Here is an 18230-nt window from a genome sequence, read left to right as displayed (position 1 = left end):
TCAGCGCATGGGCCCAAATTACGCATGTGAATCAGGACGGAGTGGACTGGGACTACCTACTAGGTAGTAATTGGCTGCACCTCCCCTCCCCGTCTTGCACTGACACTGTCCGCTGCGCTGTTGTCCCTCTTCTCTTTTGGGTTCCTCAGCACTACCAACTACTGTACTGTACACAGACACTACTACTCCGTACGCTACTTACTCTCTTTCACACCTCAGACACCAACTCTCTCCTTCTCTCTCGCTACTTCAGTTTCTCACTCTTGGCCTCTGTTTTCCCCCCCACATCCACATCTTGCCATTCCACTTCCCCTTCGCCAACAGCATCCGGCTGGCTGTGTTCTGTCCTCTCCTCTCCCTCCCGATCTCCCCCGCATCCCTTTACATTCGTTAACTGAAACTCCGCCAACCCAGTCGCGGAAATCATGTCTTTGAAAGATGTGTACAGCCGGTTCCTGACCAACCCCAAGTCGGTTCCGTTGGCCACTGATGCGTCCCTCGTTTACATCACGACTACTACAAAGGTAGACGGTGACGCTGCGATTGTCAGCCATTTCAGCAAACAGCAGCGCATTGTCAAGACCAAGTCGGAGACCATTCTGGACGCCTTCGAAAGCACCAACTCTCTCTGCTTGGATATTGAAACTACTCTGGAGTTTCTATCTGGTGGCGGGGCGTACCTTCCCCAGCTTGACGACAATTTCCTGGCCGATCATGTCGCTACCTTTCCCACGGTAAATATGCGCCCAATACCCTTTCACTTTCCATACGACTGTGTCGAGCTAACCAGATACTTAAATGCAATTAGGTCCACATTGTTCGCTTCAACGCTCAGCAGCAAATCCAGAATGTCCGCATCTACTGGGACCAAGCTTCGTTACTGAAACAAGTCGAAGTGATCGGTTCGCGTGCTCGTGGTTGGCCCATTCGTGATGCCAAAGACCAGTTCCGCCTTCTCAAATCCGCCATCTCATCGAGTCCCAGCGATCACGGGCCGGGGTCAGCTTCTGCGCCTGCCCCGCCTGCCTCCACGGAGGAGCAAGCGCGTGTTTCGGGGCGCCAGGTCGCCTCTCCAGGGAAAAAGTACATCAAGGACCCGCATGCCGCCGACTCCCTGTTCGAACTTCTTTCGCCAGGCAAGGACAGCAAGGACCGAGGAGAACCTGTGCGTGCCCCGCGTGCCCCTGCGTCTGCCCAGCCTCCAGCGCGCGACTACGGCGAGCTCTTCCTCAGTACCGAAGGTGACTTCGACAACGAGACTCCCGACGCGTCGCCATCCAGAAAGCGAATCCCCCCTAAGGCTGGCACCAAGAACCTACAACCATCGCGCATCTTTGATGACGATGAGACTGCCGCCAAAGAAGGACTCCAGCAGATTGCGTACAAGGCTCACCCCAAACGTTATGAACACTTCGAGCTTGGCGGGGACAACAGCACCAGGGAGGTCCATGAGAAGCCTGGGCGCCCTGTGTCTCGCCAGGCCCCTCACTGGGATTTTGAAGACTTTGTGACCCCCGAAAAGCCCAAGCGCCAACTTCGAGGAGAGGAAATCCGTCACTTTGGTTGGGGCGATGATGAGCAGGAACCCAAATCCGTCCCGGTTCGATCACGGGCGCAGCACCCCCGTCCTAATGCTGAAAGTCATTTTTCGTTGACTGACACCCCTGAAGAGAGAGCGGGCGGCCGCATTATCAGCTCATTCCAGAACAAAGGTATGGGCCTTTACAAGAGCCACCTTTTCGACAACAAGGAAGACGATGAATTCTCTCAGGACGCAAACCCACCCCTCTCCCGAGTCAACAACAATGGCGCCAACCGGAAGAAGGAGCTCGAGACCCACTGGGATATGGCCGACGAGTCGCCTCGCGATAGCAAGCGCAACGCGGAAAACAGAAAGCCTATTCCCGGAGACCGTCAAAAGGCCGTTAAGGCCCTGGAGCCATCCTGGGATACATATGACCAGTCACCAGAGCCCACGAAGATGGCGCCCCCTCAACGGCAGAGCGTGAGAAACCACAACCAGCGGAGTTGGAACTTCGGTGGTGAAAACTGATCGCTGCGTCGCGCGGTGCTTCATTGCTCAGTTCATGCATATATCTATTCCAGAACAAGACCTTTCGCCAAATCTTGAGTATACCTTGAGAATAAGCCAAAATCCAGAGTAAACCAGGGGCCAACATCAACATACGGAAGAAGGAAACAACCGAAAGTCTGTAGCTATTGATAGGAGGAACTCTTATCTTTGCGAGCAATGTATCTTTGCATGCCGAATCTTTGTCTGGTATATGCGACAGCGTTTCCCTGCATTTTGACATGGGGGTCAAGGGCAGAATGCAAATACAATGTATAGTAAAGGAAACATGTGTGCAAGACCATTCCAAGTTACCTCAGCTGCCCGCTTGCTCTCGATTCCTTTTCCATTGCTTATCTCTCGGTTTAGAGCGAGTGAGTCAAGTGAGTCAACCCATGCAGTAGTAAGCATCCATTGATGGCCGACGCGCCAACCACGTTTAGTGTCGGGGTTTCCGTAAGACGGGCGGTTGCATGGTCTAAGGTAGTTCTACCTTAGTCTCTCTTCAACTCACTCAGCTCCGAGCCCCCCTCTCCCACTACGTATTAATTAACCGCATTTCCATTTTACCGTTGCGTCTTGTCTTTTCTGTCAGCCAAGCTGCGACCTGCGACCTGCCCGTTTATCAGATGCAGTATATTCCGTACTATTAAGTTTGTCATCTGTCACTTCACTTGCGTGTGACTGTCACTGTCTTTACGTCAGCTGTGTGTACCTACTGTGCCTACCTACTGACCGCCTTTGAGGTGATAACGGAGATAATAACCTATTCTACTCTTACTACTACCACTACCTTACTTACCCTTTGTTTCGCAAGGTCGTTCCTTCCTTCAATTCTACTACTCCAACTACGTGCCTCTTCACGGAACGATCAACCTGGACTTGCTCTTCTCTCTTCTTTCTATCACCAATTTAATACTAAGCCCGATAAGCCCAGCTTGACCGGCTGCTTGCCTCTGTTTCTCCCCCAGTTCGACCGCGAAGGCAGTTCGCCGATCGTGCCCCTCATTGGATCTCTTCTCTGCCTCCTCCTCGTCTCGTTGTTCGGCACTTTCTTTTCTTGTCGTTTCGATCCGTGTGCAACGTGATTCTTTGTGCTGTTGTTTTCAAGGTCGAGTTAACACTAGCCCGTGTCTTCTAAGCCTGTTCAACCACGACGGACAGCGGTCTTCTTCGGTCGCCCATCGCCGCGCGCCCCTCGATCGTACCATAAGCCTGCTCGATCGCGTTCAGCGCAACTATTGCGATCCAACCGCTGGATCGAGAATTGTTGTGCAATAAGGGCTCTTGATAAACAGCGCGGGTATTGGCTACGCTCGCAGACTTCCAGAGGGCTGCGCGCCGATTACATTGGTCTTATCATATTGTCCATCACAACTTGCGCCGTCGACCGGACAAACTTCCGGACCAAATCCCCTTAGACATATTGGCGCCGAAATCCTACGCGATACTCAACGGGTTCATTAGTCGTCTCTGGACAGGCCATTCTTTCCCTCTCCGCATTTTCATCCGAGTCACTCTCGCAAACACCGTTTCGCAGGTGATCGTTATAATATAGCTCAATATGTCTCCGACACCTCCATCCACAACCTCGTCGAGCGCTGGCGCATTCTCCCCGGAAGGACAATTCAGAGTCATCAGGAAGAGAAACCGAGTTCCCCTCTCATGTGCGCCATGCCGGCATCGAAAGTAAGCACCTGCCTCGCTTGCCGCCTTTCCATTTGTGCTAACAGTGGAGTCATCAGGCTGAAATGCAACCGTGCCCATCCCTGCGAAAACTGCATCAAGCGGGGTGATGCGACTTCGTGCTCGTACGCTCAAGCAGGTGCGCGAAAAAAGAATGTGTCGCAGCCGTCAGCTGCGAGCTCTCCAGATGATATGCAGAATAGGATCGATCGACTTGAGAGCCTCGTCCTGTCGCTCATGACTAATGGATCCCAGTCCGCAGGCCCCGCAGCGGCCATGGCTGCGATTTCCGGCAGTAGCAGCAGCACGGGGTCTGTACCGAACACGGTCGATATAGATGTGGAAGATGAAACGCCTGGCGGCCCCGAGGACAGTGATACCGAGCAGGTCACAAAGTCGTTTGGAATCATGAAGTTTGACAACAACAAGTCCTATTATATCAGCGAGGTACATTGGGCATCGGTCCTTAGCGATGTAAGTTGCCTGCGTGCACCAGAGCTATCGTCAAGCGATTAACGCCTGCTTCAGATTGCGGAAGTCCGAAATTATTTCTCCACTCACAAGAAACAATACGAGGAGCAGACCGAGAAGCTGAAGACAACCCAACTTCCGACTGACGTCCAAGGTTCCGCTCTGCTCTTTGGGGCAATGAAACCTGCGACTCGGGCGGAAATCATGTCGTCCTTCCCTTCTAAATATACGACCGATATGCTGATCGCGCGCTATTTCAGCTGCTATGACCCATCAACACGTAAGTCAGACGTCTTTTTGCATACACCTTATGTCAGTACTCACTCCGAAGTAGACATTCTTCACGGGCCCACTTTCCAGGCACAGGTAAGACTCATCTGTTCATCACCCTACAAGACTACCGTATCGCTAAACCCAGCTAGTACAACAAACATTGGGAAGATCCGTCCCAGACATGCACGATATGGATTGGCATGCTTTTTGCCATGATGCGACTAGCTATGCTTTCGTACCATCGCAATGGAGACGAACCCCCGGAATTTCGGGGCAAGTCCCTGGACATGGCTGGAACGTTCAGAAACCTTGTGGCTCAGTGTCTTACTCTGGCTGACTACACTAAACCATACCCGTACGTCATTGAGAGTCTGATCTTCCATCTTCATGGTGACTTCTGTCAAACCAGGGAAGCAGATGTGTCGGTGTGGGTTCTCGTGGGGGTGATCGCGCGCTTGGCTATGAGGATGGGCTACCATCGTGACTCCAAGATGTTCCCCAACATTACCCCGTTTCAAGGAGAGATGCGCCGCCGCGTCTGGACCTTTGTACGGCAGGCGGACCTATTGTTCTCCTCCCAAGTTGGGTTGCCGAGCATGATCCGCTCCACTGACAGTGATACTGAGCTCCCTCGAAATCTGTATGATGACGACTTTGATGAGAATTGTCAAGAACTTCCGCCTTCCCGTCCAGCAAATGAACCGACGCCGATATCGTTCTTGATTGCGAAAGCGCGGCTGACGTACACTTTCGGCCATGTCGGCGAGCACACTTCACGTTGTCAGACTGCAACGTCTTACGACAAAGTGATGGAGCTTGATGCGGAGCTTCGTCAAGCTCGTGACTTGATCCCGGAGCACCTACTCGTTCGGCCTATCGAAGATTGCCCATTAGACTCTCCAAACTTGATTATGTCACGATTTGCAGTAAGTTCTGTCCTTGTTGAAATGCTTTGTGCAGTGTTGACCATCTCTAGGTTGCGAGCGTGTATCACAAAGCACAATGCGTGCTTCATCGACAATACCTTGTACGAGCACGGGAGAACCCTCGATTTAGTTACTCGAGGCGGACCTGCCTGGACTCTGCAATGGAACTGCTGCGATTCCAATCCATGCTCCATGACGAGACTCGGCCCACAGGTCGTCTACGCAGCAGGTACAACAAGCTAACCTCACTTGGCTCTTCCGACTATCTGCTTGCTGCAACCATTCTTTGCCTCGATCTTTATCATGGACAGCAACTCCAGGCATCGGGTCGAACCCCTAGTGATCCTTACTCCTGGACTAAGGAACGTCGCGATGAGATGGTGGCTGCGCTCCAACGAACCCGAGAAATCTGGGACGAGCTTCGTGATGAGACTATCGATGCATGGAAAGCTGCCGGAGCTCTGGGAGTGATGCTTGCCAAGCTGAATTTGGGATTTTCGGAAAGTAATACCGCGTCTGCGCCGGTTTTTGAACCACAGGATGAGAAACAAAGTGCCGCAATGACATTGGGACTCCTGAGCAGTGGAATGAGTCCCATGGCTTCGAGTCAATTGACCCTCAACGACCCTGCATACAAGATGGCAGACACACAAATGCCCATGCAAAGTGGCTTTGCAAACGCGGCAGAGATTCCGGGGGCCCCTTCGCCATTTAGCGCGATGTTTGGGCAGGTGCCCGATATGCAGCTGAACCTGGACTGGGTAGGCTAACACACCAATCCCCTGTAAAAGTATTCATGGCTGACCACAATCAAAGGATGCTTGGGATACCTATATACAAAGTTCAGCAATGGACATACCTTCGCAATGGTGGCCATCGGGAGACATGCAACAGCAACAACCGGGCCCAAGTCCTCTATCCTCAGCCCAATTGCCAGCCACACAAAATAGCGCTCCGGAACGCATGCGTTCTATGCCTCGTGGCCCAAATATGTTCTCCCCTGATGCTAACAGCTATGAGGGCAACAATGTTGCCATGTCCACGACAGGCTATCCTGTCAACCCATCCCCTCTCAACAACCCAAGTAGCGGTCCAGGAACCTAAACGATGTTGTTCGAGTTCTTTTGTGTCTGCCGTTCTAGGATCTGACTACATCTAATGAATAAAAAGTTGGCCGGGAATCTGGATTCCATTTCATGTGAAATGTACTTGCGTCGTGTTCCAAATTTATGCAGGACTGATCTTCAGCTTGACAGGATGGCGAATAGGATGCGGTTGGTCTCAAAAGGCTGGTCTGGGCTGGGCTCTTTCTCGTTCGTTTTCACCGCTATTCATCATATTCGTGCCCTACGATCGAATCGGCATGGATATTCGATTGAGGAATGGATGTATATTACGCAAAGACACGTTATGATAGGTCATGCAAATACTAGTCATCTACACTCTATAATTGATCTCCTTGTTGTCGGTTGTTCATTCTCGTCTGTAGGTTTTAGTGTACAGTACTCTGATGAACGCGCAAAAGCAGAGGTAACTATTTTCGGGTCTAGATCGGTCATTCCCCTCATATTATATCTGAAGCAATATGCAACATGCATTTCAGGAGATCCTCGAGGCCGGGCACATTCATTCCGGCGCAGCAGATTGTCGAGTACACATTAGGCATGGTCTGGTCTGCTGATATCCCTCACGTGACTGTCTGATAAGGGAAGTTTTCGTTACTGCCAATTTCCCCGAAGCATCTCTTTTGCCACTAAATTCTTGGGTTGAGAAAACTTCATCCTTTTCCTATCACTTTTTATCCCTTAATTAATTCATTTTTTTGAACACAAAATGTGAGTCCATTCCTCAGTGCCATTTGCCATTGGTAGTATTTGTCTAACAGGATTGCTTTCACTCAGGTATTGCTTCCGCCAAGCAGCCTCTCGGCTGTTGATTGTTCCTAGCAGAGTCGCCATTCGCTCTGTACCGCGCTCCAACGCGTCCAGCTCGTTGCGCTTTGCTTTCGCCAGCAGACCCGTTCAGTCTCAGCTTCAAAGCCGGTGGAACAGCGACGATGCTCAGAACAAGCCCGTAGCTCCCAGCACCACCGAGCAGTCTCCCGAGACCAGCAACGAGAGCATCGCCGAGGCTGTTTCGCAGTACGCCGATCAGAAGGAGAACTCTTCTGAGGAGGCCGCTGCGCCTGAGCAAGCTGCTTCCGAGGAGTCTTTCGCTTCGGAAGCTCCGAGACAACGTTTCTACCAGCGGGATCAAGATGGCAATGGCGAATCTGGTATCCGCAGATACAGAGGAGCTTTCAACCGGGAGGAGCCGGAGCCGAAGACCACCATCTTCGTTGGCAACCTTTTCTACGACGTCACGAGCGATGACCTCAGACGATTCTTCATGAAGTTCGGAGATGTACAGAGAGTGAACCTCATCCACGACCAGCGGGGAATCAGCAAGGGGTAAGCGCGCCAGTTCCCGTTCTTGATGTGTAGATTCTGACCCGGGGGATGCCTTTCACTTTAGATTCGGTTACGTGGATTTCGAATCGATCGAGTCGGCTCAGCGTGCCATCGAAGAGATGCACCTGCAGATCTTCGAGGGCCGTCGTATCAGCGTCATGTTCGCGCAGAACGGCATGAAGAAGCACAAGGTGTCGCCCCCTTCGAAGTCGCTCTACATCGGCAACCTGCCCTTTGAGATGACCGACCGTGATCTCAACGATCTGTTCAACGACGTGGTCAACGTCATCGATGTGCGCGTGGCGATTGACCGCCGCACCGGACAGCCCCGTGGCTTCGCCCATGCCGACTTCGTTGACCTCGAGAGCGCGTCCAATGCCATGGAGATTCTCAGCAAAAAGATGCCCTATGGGAAGAAGCTGCGCCTGGACTACAGCTCCAAGCACAAGGGCATCAACAACCCTAACTCGCGGCAGGTGGAGGAGGAGCAGCCGCAGCAGCAGCAGGAGTAGGGGATGAGGCTTTGTTCCAGATATTCCACTTGGTCTACACTGAGGTGTAATAGTCTTGAGTGTATATCAAGCTAATTTTTCTCATGTATATTACAAAATTATGTCGTCCAGTCCATTCCATTCACCACTTCCTGCTTATTCCAGTATTCAGTATCACGTAGGGCGTAGACAGACGGAAACCAAATGGCAGGACACACGTGACTTTCGGGGAGCCTCGGTATCTGTCCGCGGGTCGGCAGCGAAGCCGCGCCGAAACCCCACGTCTTTGTGCTTAGAGAGCCCATCTCGGGGCGAGTCTCCTCAGTTATTCCTTCTCTCTCCCCTCTCTCTCGCCCTCTTATCTCTCCCTCTTTTGTCTCTTCTACCACTGGTTCTCTCTTATCCTATTCTCAATACATATGAACTATTCTACGTGAGAACTGAATAGCGCGGTCGCTGCACATATTCCCACAACATGTCGTTCCTTGGTGGCGCCGAGTGCTCCACAGCCGGAAACCCGCTGACGCAGTTTACGAAGCATGTCCAAGATGACAAGTCGCTGCAGCGTGATCGCCTCGTCGGACGCGGTCCGGGAGGCATGCAGGAAGGCATGCGGTCCAGAGGAATGATGGGTGGTCAGGACCAGGTAGGTAACTCCAGATTCCATCCAACCCACCCCACCCCCTCCTCACTCTCCCCGCGGGGAAGAGGGAGTGGCCCACTGCCGTGTGTTCCATTCCACTGATGCTTGCTCTTTCGGATGTGTTAGATGATGGACGAATTTTCCCAACAACCCGGCCAGCTGCCGGGCGCTAGCCCCCAGCCCTTCGCGATGGAACAACTCAGACGTGAACTGGACCAGTTCCAGAACGCACCCCAACGGACAGGATCTCCGGGCTGGGCGGCGGAGTTCGATGCCGGTGAGCATGCACGGATGGAGGCCGCCTTCAATGGCTCCCAGGGTCCGATGATGAACGCCCCCGCGGGGTTCAACCCGGCCGAATTCGCCCGGTTCCAACAACAGAGTCGAACGGGCATGCCCCAGGCAGCTCACCCCGCGGTCGCCTCCGCCCCGTCCCCGATGCTGGCTGGTTACCAGCGTCCGATGGGCTACATGGGCATGGGTGGTGGGATGGGGATGATGCATCAGAACTTCGGCCCGATGGCCATGCACCAGCAGCAACCGGCCGAGGCGGTCACGCAGGACAAGGGTAAGGGGCGGATGGTGGAGCTCGACGACGAGAACTGGGAGGCGCAGTTCGCGGAGATGGAGACGGCGGATACCCGGACGCTGGACGATGCGGCCAACGCGGCCATGGAGGCCGAGCTGAATGAGCTGGACAGGTCAGTCCCCACCACTACTACCACCGCCATCGAGGAGAATTTCGATGCGTTTGAAAACGTGTGGCAAAGAGTTCAGGCTGAGGCGGCAGTGAATAGGAAATTCGCGGAGGGTGAGACCGATTTCAACATCGACGAGAACCTGCACATGGGCGATATGGGCGACTGGGATGGATTCGAGACGCTCAACACGCGGTTCCGCAACCCGCAACTAGGCGAGTACCTGTTCGAGGAAGACAATGTTTTCCAGAACGTCAACAACCCATTCGAAGAAGGTGTCAAGATTATGCGGGAAGGTGGCAACCTGTCGCTGGCTGCGCTGGCCTTCGAGGCGGCGGTCCAGAAGGACCCGCAGCACGTACAGGCCTGGACAATGCTGGGAACCGCGCAGGCTCAGAACGAGAAAGAGTTGCCCGCGATCCGAGCTCTGGAGCAGGCCCTGAAGATCGATGCCGGCAACTTGGACGCGCTCATGGGTCTGGCCGTCTCTTACACGAATGAGGGCTACGATTCTACCGCCTACCGTACTTTGGAGCGCTGGCTCTCCGTCAAGTACCCGCAGATCATCGACCCCAAGGATGTATCAGAAGACGCTGATCTTGGATTCACGGATCGTCAGCTGCTCCACGACCGGGTCACTGACCTCTTCATCCAGGCTGCTCAGCTGTCTCCGTCGGGTGAGCAGATGGACCCGGACGTGCAGGTGGGTCTGGGTGTTCTGTTCTACTGCGCCGAAGAGTACGACAAGGCGGTCGACTGCTTCTCGGCTGCGCTGGCCTCGACGGAGTCGGGAACCACCAACCAACAGGAGCAGCTGCACCTGCTCTGGAACCGCCTCGGCGCCACGCTGGCCAACTCCGGTCGGTCCGAGGAGGCCATCGAGGCGTACGAGCAGGCACTGAACATCAACCCCAACTTCGTCCGGGCTCGCTACAACCTGGGCGTCTCCTGCATCAACATCGGCTGCTACCCCGAGGCCGCGCAGCACCTCCTGGGCGCCCTGTCGATGCACCGGGTCGTCGAGCAAGAGGGTCGGGAACGGGCGCGCGAGATCATCGGCGGCGAGGGGGGCATCGCCGACGAACAGCTGGAACGCATGCTCCACGTCAGCCAGAACCAAAGCACCAACCTGTACGACACGCTGCGGCGGGTGTTCAGCCAGATGGGACGGCGGGACCTGGCCGATCAGGTCGTAGCAGGGATGGACGTCAATGTGTTCCGGAAGGAATTCGAGTTCTAGGACGATTCTGCTGGCAGGAAGCATAGCGAGTTTGAATTTGATCAAGTTCATGTATGTTCTTTGGAAATGAGGGGATGGGTAGATACCATTGGTAGCAGCATAGCAGGAGGGCAGCAACATCAAGACTATACAATACAATACAAGGTTGTGCGGCTGCAGAAGATGATCAAGAGTGCATGAGTGCATGAGAGTTCATCTCCTCTATAGAGAGTACACCGATCTCATAGGTATAGGTATAGGCATGCAAGTGTTGTATGGCTGCCTCGGGCAAGAAACCGGCTGTTGCGTCATGCCGATAAATGGTTGTGCCTCGGCCGATTGTGGCATTTGCATTGTTACAACTTAACAACCTCACTTCGTCGCTGCCTATCGTTCCCCACAACCCCCCCAACCCCAACCATTTCCCTGGACTGCTGAGCAGCCAGCCTTTTAACTCATAATTACTACTCAGTACTAGCTATTCAGCCCTACACTAATTAATTACCATCCTGCCAAGCTGCCAAGCTCTTTCCCCAATCACATCCCCCAAAAACACAATGGCTTCTGTCACCGGGGCCCAGATCATCGCCCGGACGCTGCGCGATCTCGGCGTCACCGTGATCTTTGGCATTGTCGGAATTCCCGTCGTGGAGATTGCCGAGGAGGCCATCAATCTGGGCATTCGCTTCGTGGCCTTCCGCAACGAGCAGGCTTGCAGCTATGCCGCCAGTGTTTATGGGTACATGACCGGACGACCCGGTGTCTGTCTCGTCGTGGGAGGTCCGGGGGTTCTTCATACGTTGGCTGGGGTGAGTTTTTTGTCAAGCGCCTAATTGCTGCCATCTCCCTGTCATCTACGTGGTTCCTACAGGACTTCTTGGCTGTAACGACCTCTATCTACGTCTCGTGCTAACAAAGCCATTCCCCCGAACCAGATCGGCAATGCCACCGCCAACAACTTCCCCTTACTGGTGCTGGCCGGCTCGGCCGAGACCACGGCCATCACCAAGGGCGCCTTCCAGGAACTCGACGCCATCTCCTTCCTGACGCCGCACACCAAGCTGGCGGTGCGCGCCTCGTCGCTGGACTTCATCCCGGGGGCGGTGAAGAACGCCTACCGGACCTGCTGGTACGGGCGTCCGGGCCCGACCTTCGTCGACCTGCCCGCCGACATCATCCAGGGTCGCGCGGCGGCAGACCACTGTCGGCAGCTGCTGCCCCCGCCGGAGACGATGCGGGTGGCCGCGCCGCCCAAGGCCAGCGGCGACCCGGCGTTGATCCTCAAGGCGGCGCAGCTGCTGAAGACGGCGCAGGCGCCGCTGCTGGTGGTGGGCAAGGGGGCGGCGTACGCGCGGGCGGAGGCCCAGCTGCGCCGGCTGGTCGACCGCACGGGGCTGCCCTTCCTCCCGACCCCGATGGGGAAAGGGGTGTTGCCGGACTCGCACGCGCGCAACGTGTCGAGCGCCCGCAGCGCGGCGCTGAAGCACGCGGACGTCGTGCTCGTGCTCGGCGCCCGCCTCAACTGGATCCTCCACTTCGGCGAGCCGCCCAAGTGGTCCCCCACCGCCAAGATCATCCAGGTCGACCTGTGCGCCGAGGAGATCGGCCGCAACGCCGGCGCCGCCGAGCTGGGCATCGTCGGCGACATCTCCCTGGTCGTGGACCAGCTGGTCGCCGCCTTGGCGAATTGGCGCTATGCCCCGGTTGCTGGTGATGCCGGTGCTGCTGACAAAACCTTCCTGGACGTGCTGGACGCATCGATCGAGAAGAATACCAAGGCCGCGGCCCAGGCGGCCAACCGCCCGACCCCGACGGATGCCCCGATGACGTACCAGCGGGCCTTCCACCTCATCAAGTCGACGCTGGATGAGCTGAGTCACCCGGCGGGCGGCGATGGCGGCGTGGTGTATGTGTCCGAGGGCGCGAACACGATGGACATCTCGCGGTCGATCTTCAGCGTCGAGCACCCGCGCCAGCGCCTGGACGCGGGCACGTACGCGACGATGGGCGTGGGGATGGGGTACATCGCCGCGGCGCACGAAGCGTACAACGCGCTGCCCGGGGCGGGTGCAGCCGCGGGCGGTTCCGGCGCGTCGACGCCGAAGAAAATCGTCGCCTTCGAAGGCGACAGCGCCTTCGGGTTCAGCGCCATGGAGATCGAGACCCTAGCGCGCTACCGCATCCCCGCGCTGATCTTCGTCGTCAACAACTCGGGCATCTACCACGGGGACACAACCTCGGCGGCCGAGTGGACGGCGCTGCAGGACCAGACGGCGCAGAACGACACCAAGGCCAGCGCGGACGGGACCCGCGGCCTGCGCTCGACGAGTCTGCTGTACGAGACCCGGTACGAGATGCTGGCGACCATGTGCGGCGGCCGCGGGTTCTTCGTGCGGACGGAGGAGGAGCTGGTCGCGGCGACGCGGCAGGGGTTCGCGAGCGAGCAGGTCACCGTGGTGAATGTGATCGTCGAGCCCGGGATCGGCAAGAAGATTGGGTTTGCGTGGCAGAATAACAGTGAGCGTGAGCCGCAGGCGAAACTCTAGGACTTGAGGTTGCGCTTGGTGGAGCGGGGTATTTATGTTCACGGGATAAGTTTGTATCATATCTAGCGGTAGCAGTCCATATCTCACCATATCTAATTTTTCATCGCCTGTGTGATCTGAGTTCCGCATACTAGCGGTGTTCTTTGTATGTATATGTAGGTTGATATCCATATACAACTTCCACTCCATACACCAGAAATCTGAATCTACCTCAGAACCTCATCCAAAACCTTCGCAACAGCAACCGCCTTCTCCTCCCCGAACTTGCCCCCAACCACCTGCACCGTCACCGGCATATCCTTGACTAGATCAATATCGTCTGGAAGAACGTTAGTTATTTAGTTAGTTAGTCAGTTAGTCCAAACCCTAAACTCATCCCCCCAAAGATGACCAGAAAGAGAGGGAAGGCAAAACCCACACTGCAAATAATTGAACCGATCCGACGCATTGCGGGGCACATGCGCCCTCCACTCCCGGATGATCTCGCTGTCGCTGTTACCCTCTGGACAATCGACCCCGGCATCCGCGCAGGTCACCGGCACCGTGACCGCCGCGTAATCGAGCAGATTCCACAGCGCCGTGTACCCGAGCCACTGGGCGCTGACGACCCAGGACTTCGGGCGGTAGCCGACCCACGGCGTCACGGGCATCAGGAGGGCGTCGATGCCGCTGGTCGTCCAGTGCGCGAGGTAGGTTTCTTGGTAGGTGTATTTCGTTTCTTCGAGCTGTAGCCTATCGTTACTACCTGTCTTCGACTGTGGGGGAGGATGATGGGTGGTGGTAAGGGAAAGGGGTAAGGTAGGGTTGATGTTGATAGAATAGGAACAGGAACAGGAATAGGAATAGGAACAGGGGGCCAGGCAGCCCGTACCTTCTCCCGCTCCTCCACCGACAACTCATCCTCCGACGTCCCCACGACCATCCCCTCGATCAGCGGCTCCCCGACGATGTCGCACAGGTACCGACAGTGCTGGCCGCCGTCGGCGAGGATGGCTTTCGTCCACAGCGCGGTGCCTTCTTTGTGTAGCGCGGTCGCGGGCCAGGGGATTACTTTCCTCCCCTCATCTGGTTAGCATGGCTTGATTGAGCGGGTGGTGTCAAGCGCATATAGCCTGGACATCTGGGTTGTAGTTTGAACGGAAGGGGAAACGGAAGGGGAAAGGGAAAGGGAAAGGAAAGGAGGACACACCCTCATGCCCGGCCTCCACCAACTTGCGCTCCACCTCGCGCATCGCCCGCGCAATCGGCGGCTGCGGCTTGACGACCCCGTCGTCGTGGATGATGGCCACCCGCAGCTTCTTGGTGGCAGGCTTGAGGGCCAGCTCCGTGCGCCAGGGGATCGGAATGCAACCCGGGTCGAGGGTCCAGGGCTCCGAGGCCAGCAGGGAGGCCATGAAGTGCTCGATCGAGGCGAGGCTGCGGGCCATCGGGCCGGCGACGGGGGGCACCATGTAGTGTTGGTGCATGCTTGCATACTGTGTCAGCCTTCTTCTACCATCCCGGACACTCTCCCCTACACTCTCCCAGACACCCACCCCAGGAAAAAAAGAGAAAGGAACCTACAAAGAACAATCCCACGGCACGCGGCCCCTCGACGGACAAACCGAATACAACCCCTGCAACGCCGCGGGGATGCGAATCGAGCCCCCGATATCCGTCCCGATGCCGAGCACACTGCCCCGGGCGCCGATCAACGCCCCCTCGCCGCCGGAACTGCCGCCGGAGATGAGCTGGCGGTTGAACGCGTTGATCGACTGCCCGAAGACGTGGTTGTAGGAGTCGGACATCTTTCACCCAGACCCAGCACTAGATCAGCCAACCATCTCACAACCCCGCCAGGACAGGACAGGACAGGACAGGACAGGACAGGCACAAACCATCAGCGACTGCGGCACATTCGTCTTGACGTACAGCACCGCGCCCATCGACTCGAGCAGCCGCGCAATCGAGCTGGACCTGCGGGCGGGTTTGTCGATGAGTCCGACCCAGCCTGCACACACACACATACCCCATCATAGGAATTAGCCTGAGCCTGAGCCTGAGCCTGAGCCTATAGCACACATGCCCCAATGCCCCCCGCCCCCCCGGGCCCCCTCAACGAAACCCCCTCCCGAAGGGGAAAGGAAAAGGAAAAGGGAAAGGAAAACAAACCAACAGTAGTATCCACCCCCTCGAGATCAAACCGATCCTTAATCGAAACCGGCAGCCCATGCAGCGGGCCCCGCGGCTGCCCGGTCCGCGCGAGCTCCTCGTCCAGCCACTTGGCGCGCGCCAGCGCCCGATCGAAGAAGATCTCCGTCAGGCATTTGGTCAGCTGCTGCGCGAGGGCGGCGCGCTTGCAGAAGGCGGTCGTCAGTTGCACGGAGGTGATCTGCCCCGCGGCGAGGGCCGCGAGGAGCGTGGTGGTGTCGGGCGTTTCGGTCCATGCGAGCTCTTGGGCCGTGAGGATGTCGCTGGTGCGGATGGTGGTGAGGGTGTCTTGTTCTTGTTTTGGGGGACTGTCGTCGGTGCTGCTGGGGGTGGGGGTCGGGGGTGGGTTGGGGAGACGCCAGGCTTCGGGGATGGCGGCGAGTTGGGCCTGGCGTTTGGCGTAGACGGTGGGTTTCCAGGTCGGGGTTGGCGGGAGGGTTTGGGTCATTGTCATCTTGGCGGTTTTCTTGATTGTCTGGTTGTGTCGTTGGTCGGGGGGTGGGGGTTGAGGTTGTGAAGGGAAGGGTGTGGTGTGGTTGTATAGTCGATGTGGAGGGGGAGTTTATGGTTTCGGAACGAGGGGAAATCAATGGAAATGGAGCGGGGTTCATGCGGAGAAGAATCCTCACTTATACGAGTATCTGCCATTGGGATGGATGCTATACCCAACGACTGATAGAGTCCTTTGGTTACTCCGCAGTATGAAGATAGGAGATAATAACGATTCACTCGGATTGGGCACAGCATCCCCCACCCCTGGCAGCATCAGCATCAGCATCAGCACCAGCACCTTCACTATCTATGTCACAATAGACCCTCAACCACGGTAGCACGCCAATCATAGAATATATTCCGCCTATCCAGCTATCTATCGCCTGCAGATTGCCGAGTTCCGGATACCGTGCTGTAGCCGCCGAGATAAGACAGATAGTAGGCCATGCTTGGTATCTGTATCATACACCTCATCAATCCCTCACTCCTCACTCATACAGTCATCAGCATGCTGGCGTTCTTGTACCACGTCAGCATCGGGTTCTCCCCGTTCCGCGTCTCCGTGTCTGCAATGTACGCCCAGCGCTGCATGAAGTCTTCGTGGCTCACCACCTGCGTCAACTTGCCGGTGATCGCCCGGTACATGTCCTCAATCACGTTGAAGTCGGTCGGGAAGAAGATATCGAAGTATCCTTGTTGGACCTGCGTGCCAGTCAGAAAGCTTTCTTCACGACGTGAAACCAGGAACTTACATAGGGGGTCGTCACAGGGATGGTGCGCCGCTCGAACCGAGTCTGCACCACAGGCCCATTCAGCCCGCGCACCGCGTCCGGCAGCGAGCTGAAGTCGCTCGCCACCAGCCGGTGGCCCGGGAAGTAGTTGTTGAGGATGTCGAAGAACTGCATGAGCCGGGTGGGGATGTACTCCGGCGGCGAGAACTGGCCCGCGGCCGGCAGGTACGGCCGCAGGATGCGCATGTACTTCGGCCCCAGGGGCGACGGGAACGGGCGCCGGGCGGCCGCCTGGCGCACGCGCAGGAACCGCGCGGCCACCGGGTCCAGGTAGTCGCGGTACCACTCGTGGAACTCGCCGTCCGCGTCGATCAGGACCCCGCCCTGCTGCGGCTGCTCCGTCTTGAGGTCGTAGCGGATGATGTCGTGCGAGAAGTTGTCGAACACCTCCAGCGCCAGGAAGAAGCACGGCGAGTGCACGTACGTGTTCCAGTCGAAGATCGACCGGTTGATGATCTCGAGGCGGTCCCGGTGGCCGGCCGACTCGGCCGACGCGACCAGGTTCTTCAGCTGCAGACTCGCCAGCGCCGGCGAGATCTCGATGATCTTGTACTTGGTCCGCTGGTAGACCTCGTAGTCCACCTCGCGGATGTAGTCCAGCACGTTCCGCATCATCGTTCCGTTGCCGGCGCCCATCTCGTAGATGATCAGATCGTGGTACGGGTACAGCGTCAGCTTATAGTTCGACACCAGGTACCGCGCGATCGTCTCGCCGTAGTACGGCTGGAAGAGCTCCGTCGGGGTATGCCACAGCTGGCGGGCGACGTCGGGCTCGGCTTCGTCTAACCGGTCCTCGAACTCCGTGTAGCGATTCCGTAACATGGTGTGGAACGCGGGCCCATCGGCGATGTCGTTGAAGATGAAGGGCTCCCCGGGGCTGAAGATGGTGGCATGTTGGGAGAAGTAGCCGTATTGAAGATTGTACAAACTGTCTGTAAAAGGGAGACCCCGAGTTTATTAGTGGTTGTCCAGTCGCAGCAGCAGCAGCAGCAGCAGCAGCAGAGGAGCAGCAGCAGCAGCCAGCCTTCACAACGACGATTTCCCTTACCATCGATGAACTCCCGTCCCCACATCTTCACCTGCCGCGGCCGCTCGCGGTGATGGCGGAGTTCTTTGGCCGTGACCATCGGATACTTCTGCAATTCCTCCGAGATGTCTCGGGTGATGAAGCGACGTTCGTTCCAGATCGTGCCATCGTTGGAGGCTTTCTTAGTGCCGGGGGCTTTTCGGAGGAAGGGTCGACATTGTTGACGGTGGTGCGGATGGGACGGGGACAGGCGTAC

The 18230-nt window shown here is 56.5% G+C and overlaps 5 protein-coding genes across 5 annotated transcripts; 4 read left to right on the top strand and 1 right to left on the bottom strand.

Annotated features, from left to right (window-relative positions):
• Positions 1-119: 119 nt before the first annotated feature.
• On the top strand, positions 120-2394 carry BO86DRAFT_363649 (uncharacterized protein). The gene is made up of 2 exons (XM_025669982.1): positions 120-734; positions 809-2394. The coding sequence occupies exons 1-2, from the start codon at positions 426-428 to the stop codon at positions 2051-2053; spliced, it is 1554 nt and encodes a 517-aa protein (XP_025526981.1). The 5' UTR covers positions 120-425; the 3' UTR covers positions 2054-2394.
• Positions 2395-3635: 1241 nt separating this feature from the next.
• Positions 3636-6531, top strand: BO86DRAFT_314703 (putative C6 transcription factor; the record flags this gene model as incomplete). Its single annotated transcript, XM_025668055.1, has 7 exons — positions 3636-3760; positions 3817-4231; positions 4286-4508; positions 4563-4594; positions 4651-5427; positions 5478-6188; positions 6244-6531. The coding sequence occupies 7 exons, from the start codon at positions 3636-3638 to the stop codon at positions 6529-6531; spliced, it is 2571 nt and encodes an 856-aa protein (XP_025526980.1).
• Positions 6532-7734: 1203 nt separating this feature from the next.
• Positions 7735-8389, top strand: BO86DRAFT_314546 (nucleic acid-binding protein; the record flags this gene model as incomplete). Its single annotated transcript, XM_025668048.1, has 2 exons — positions 7735-7877; positions 7942-8389. Coding segments are annotated over 2 exons (591 nt in total), but the record flags the coding sequence as incomplete, so codon positions are not given.
• A 454-nt stretch (positions 8390-8843) lies between these two features.
• BO86DRAFT_419562 (uncharacterized protein) lies at positions 8844-13474 on the top strand (the record flags this gene model as incomplete). Its single annotated transcript, XM_025675131.1, has 4 exons — positions 8844-9014; positions 9138-10861; positions 11446-11737; positions 11864-13474. 4 exons carry the CDS (start codon positions 8844-8846, stop codon positions 13472-13474), a joined length of 3798 nt encoding a protein of 1265 aa, XP_025526978.1.
• A 206-nt stretch (positions 13475-13680) lies between these two features.
• Positions 13681-18020, bottom strand: BO86DRAFT_419561 (amidase signature enzyme; the record flags this gene model as incomplete). The annotated part of the gene is made up of 10 exons (XM_025675130.1): positions 13681-13793; positions 13893-14199; positions 14346-14524; positions 14664-14890; positions 15098-15261; positions 15352-15464; positions 15626-16130; positions 16655-16858; positions 16909-17879; positions 17996-18020. The coding sequence occupies 10 exons, from the start codon at positions 18018-18020 to the stop codon at positions 13681-13683; spliced, it is 2808 nt and encodes a 935-aa protein (XP_025526977.1).
• Positions 18021-18230: the final 210 nt, after the last annotated feature.

The sequence above is a fragment of the Aspergillus japonicus genome (genome assembly GCF_003184785.1).
Source record: "Aspergillus japonicus CBS 114.51 unplaced genomic scaffold BO86scaffold_29, whole genome shotgun sequence".
NCBI lineage: Eukaryota > Fungi > Ascomycota > Eurotiomycetes > Eurotiales > Aspergillaceae > Aspergillus > Aspergillus japonicus.
This window is presented reverse-complemented; position numbering and strand designations above follow the sequence as displayed.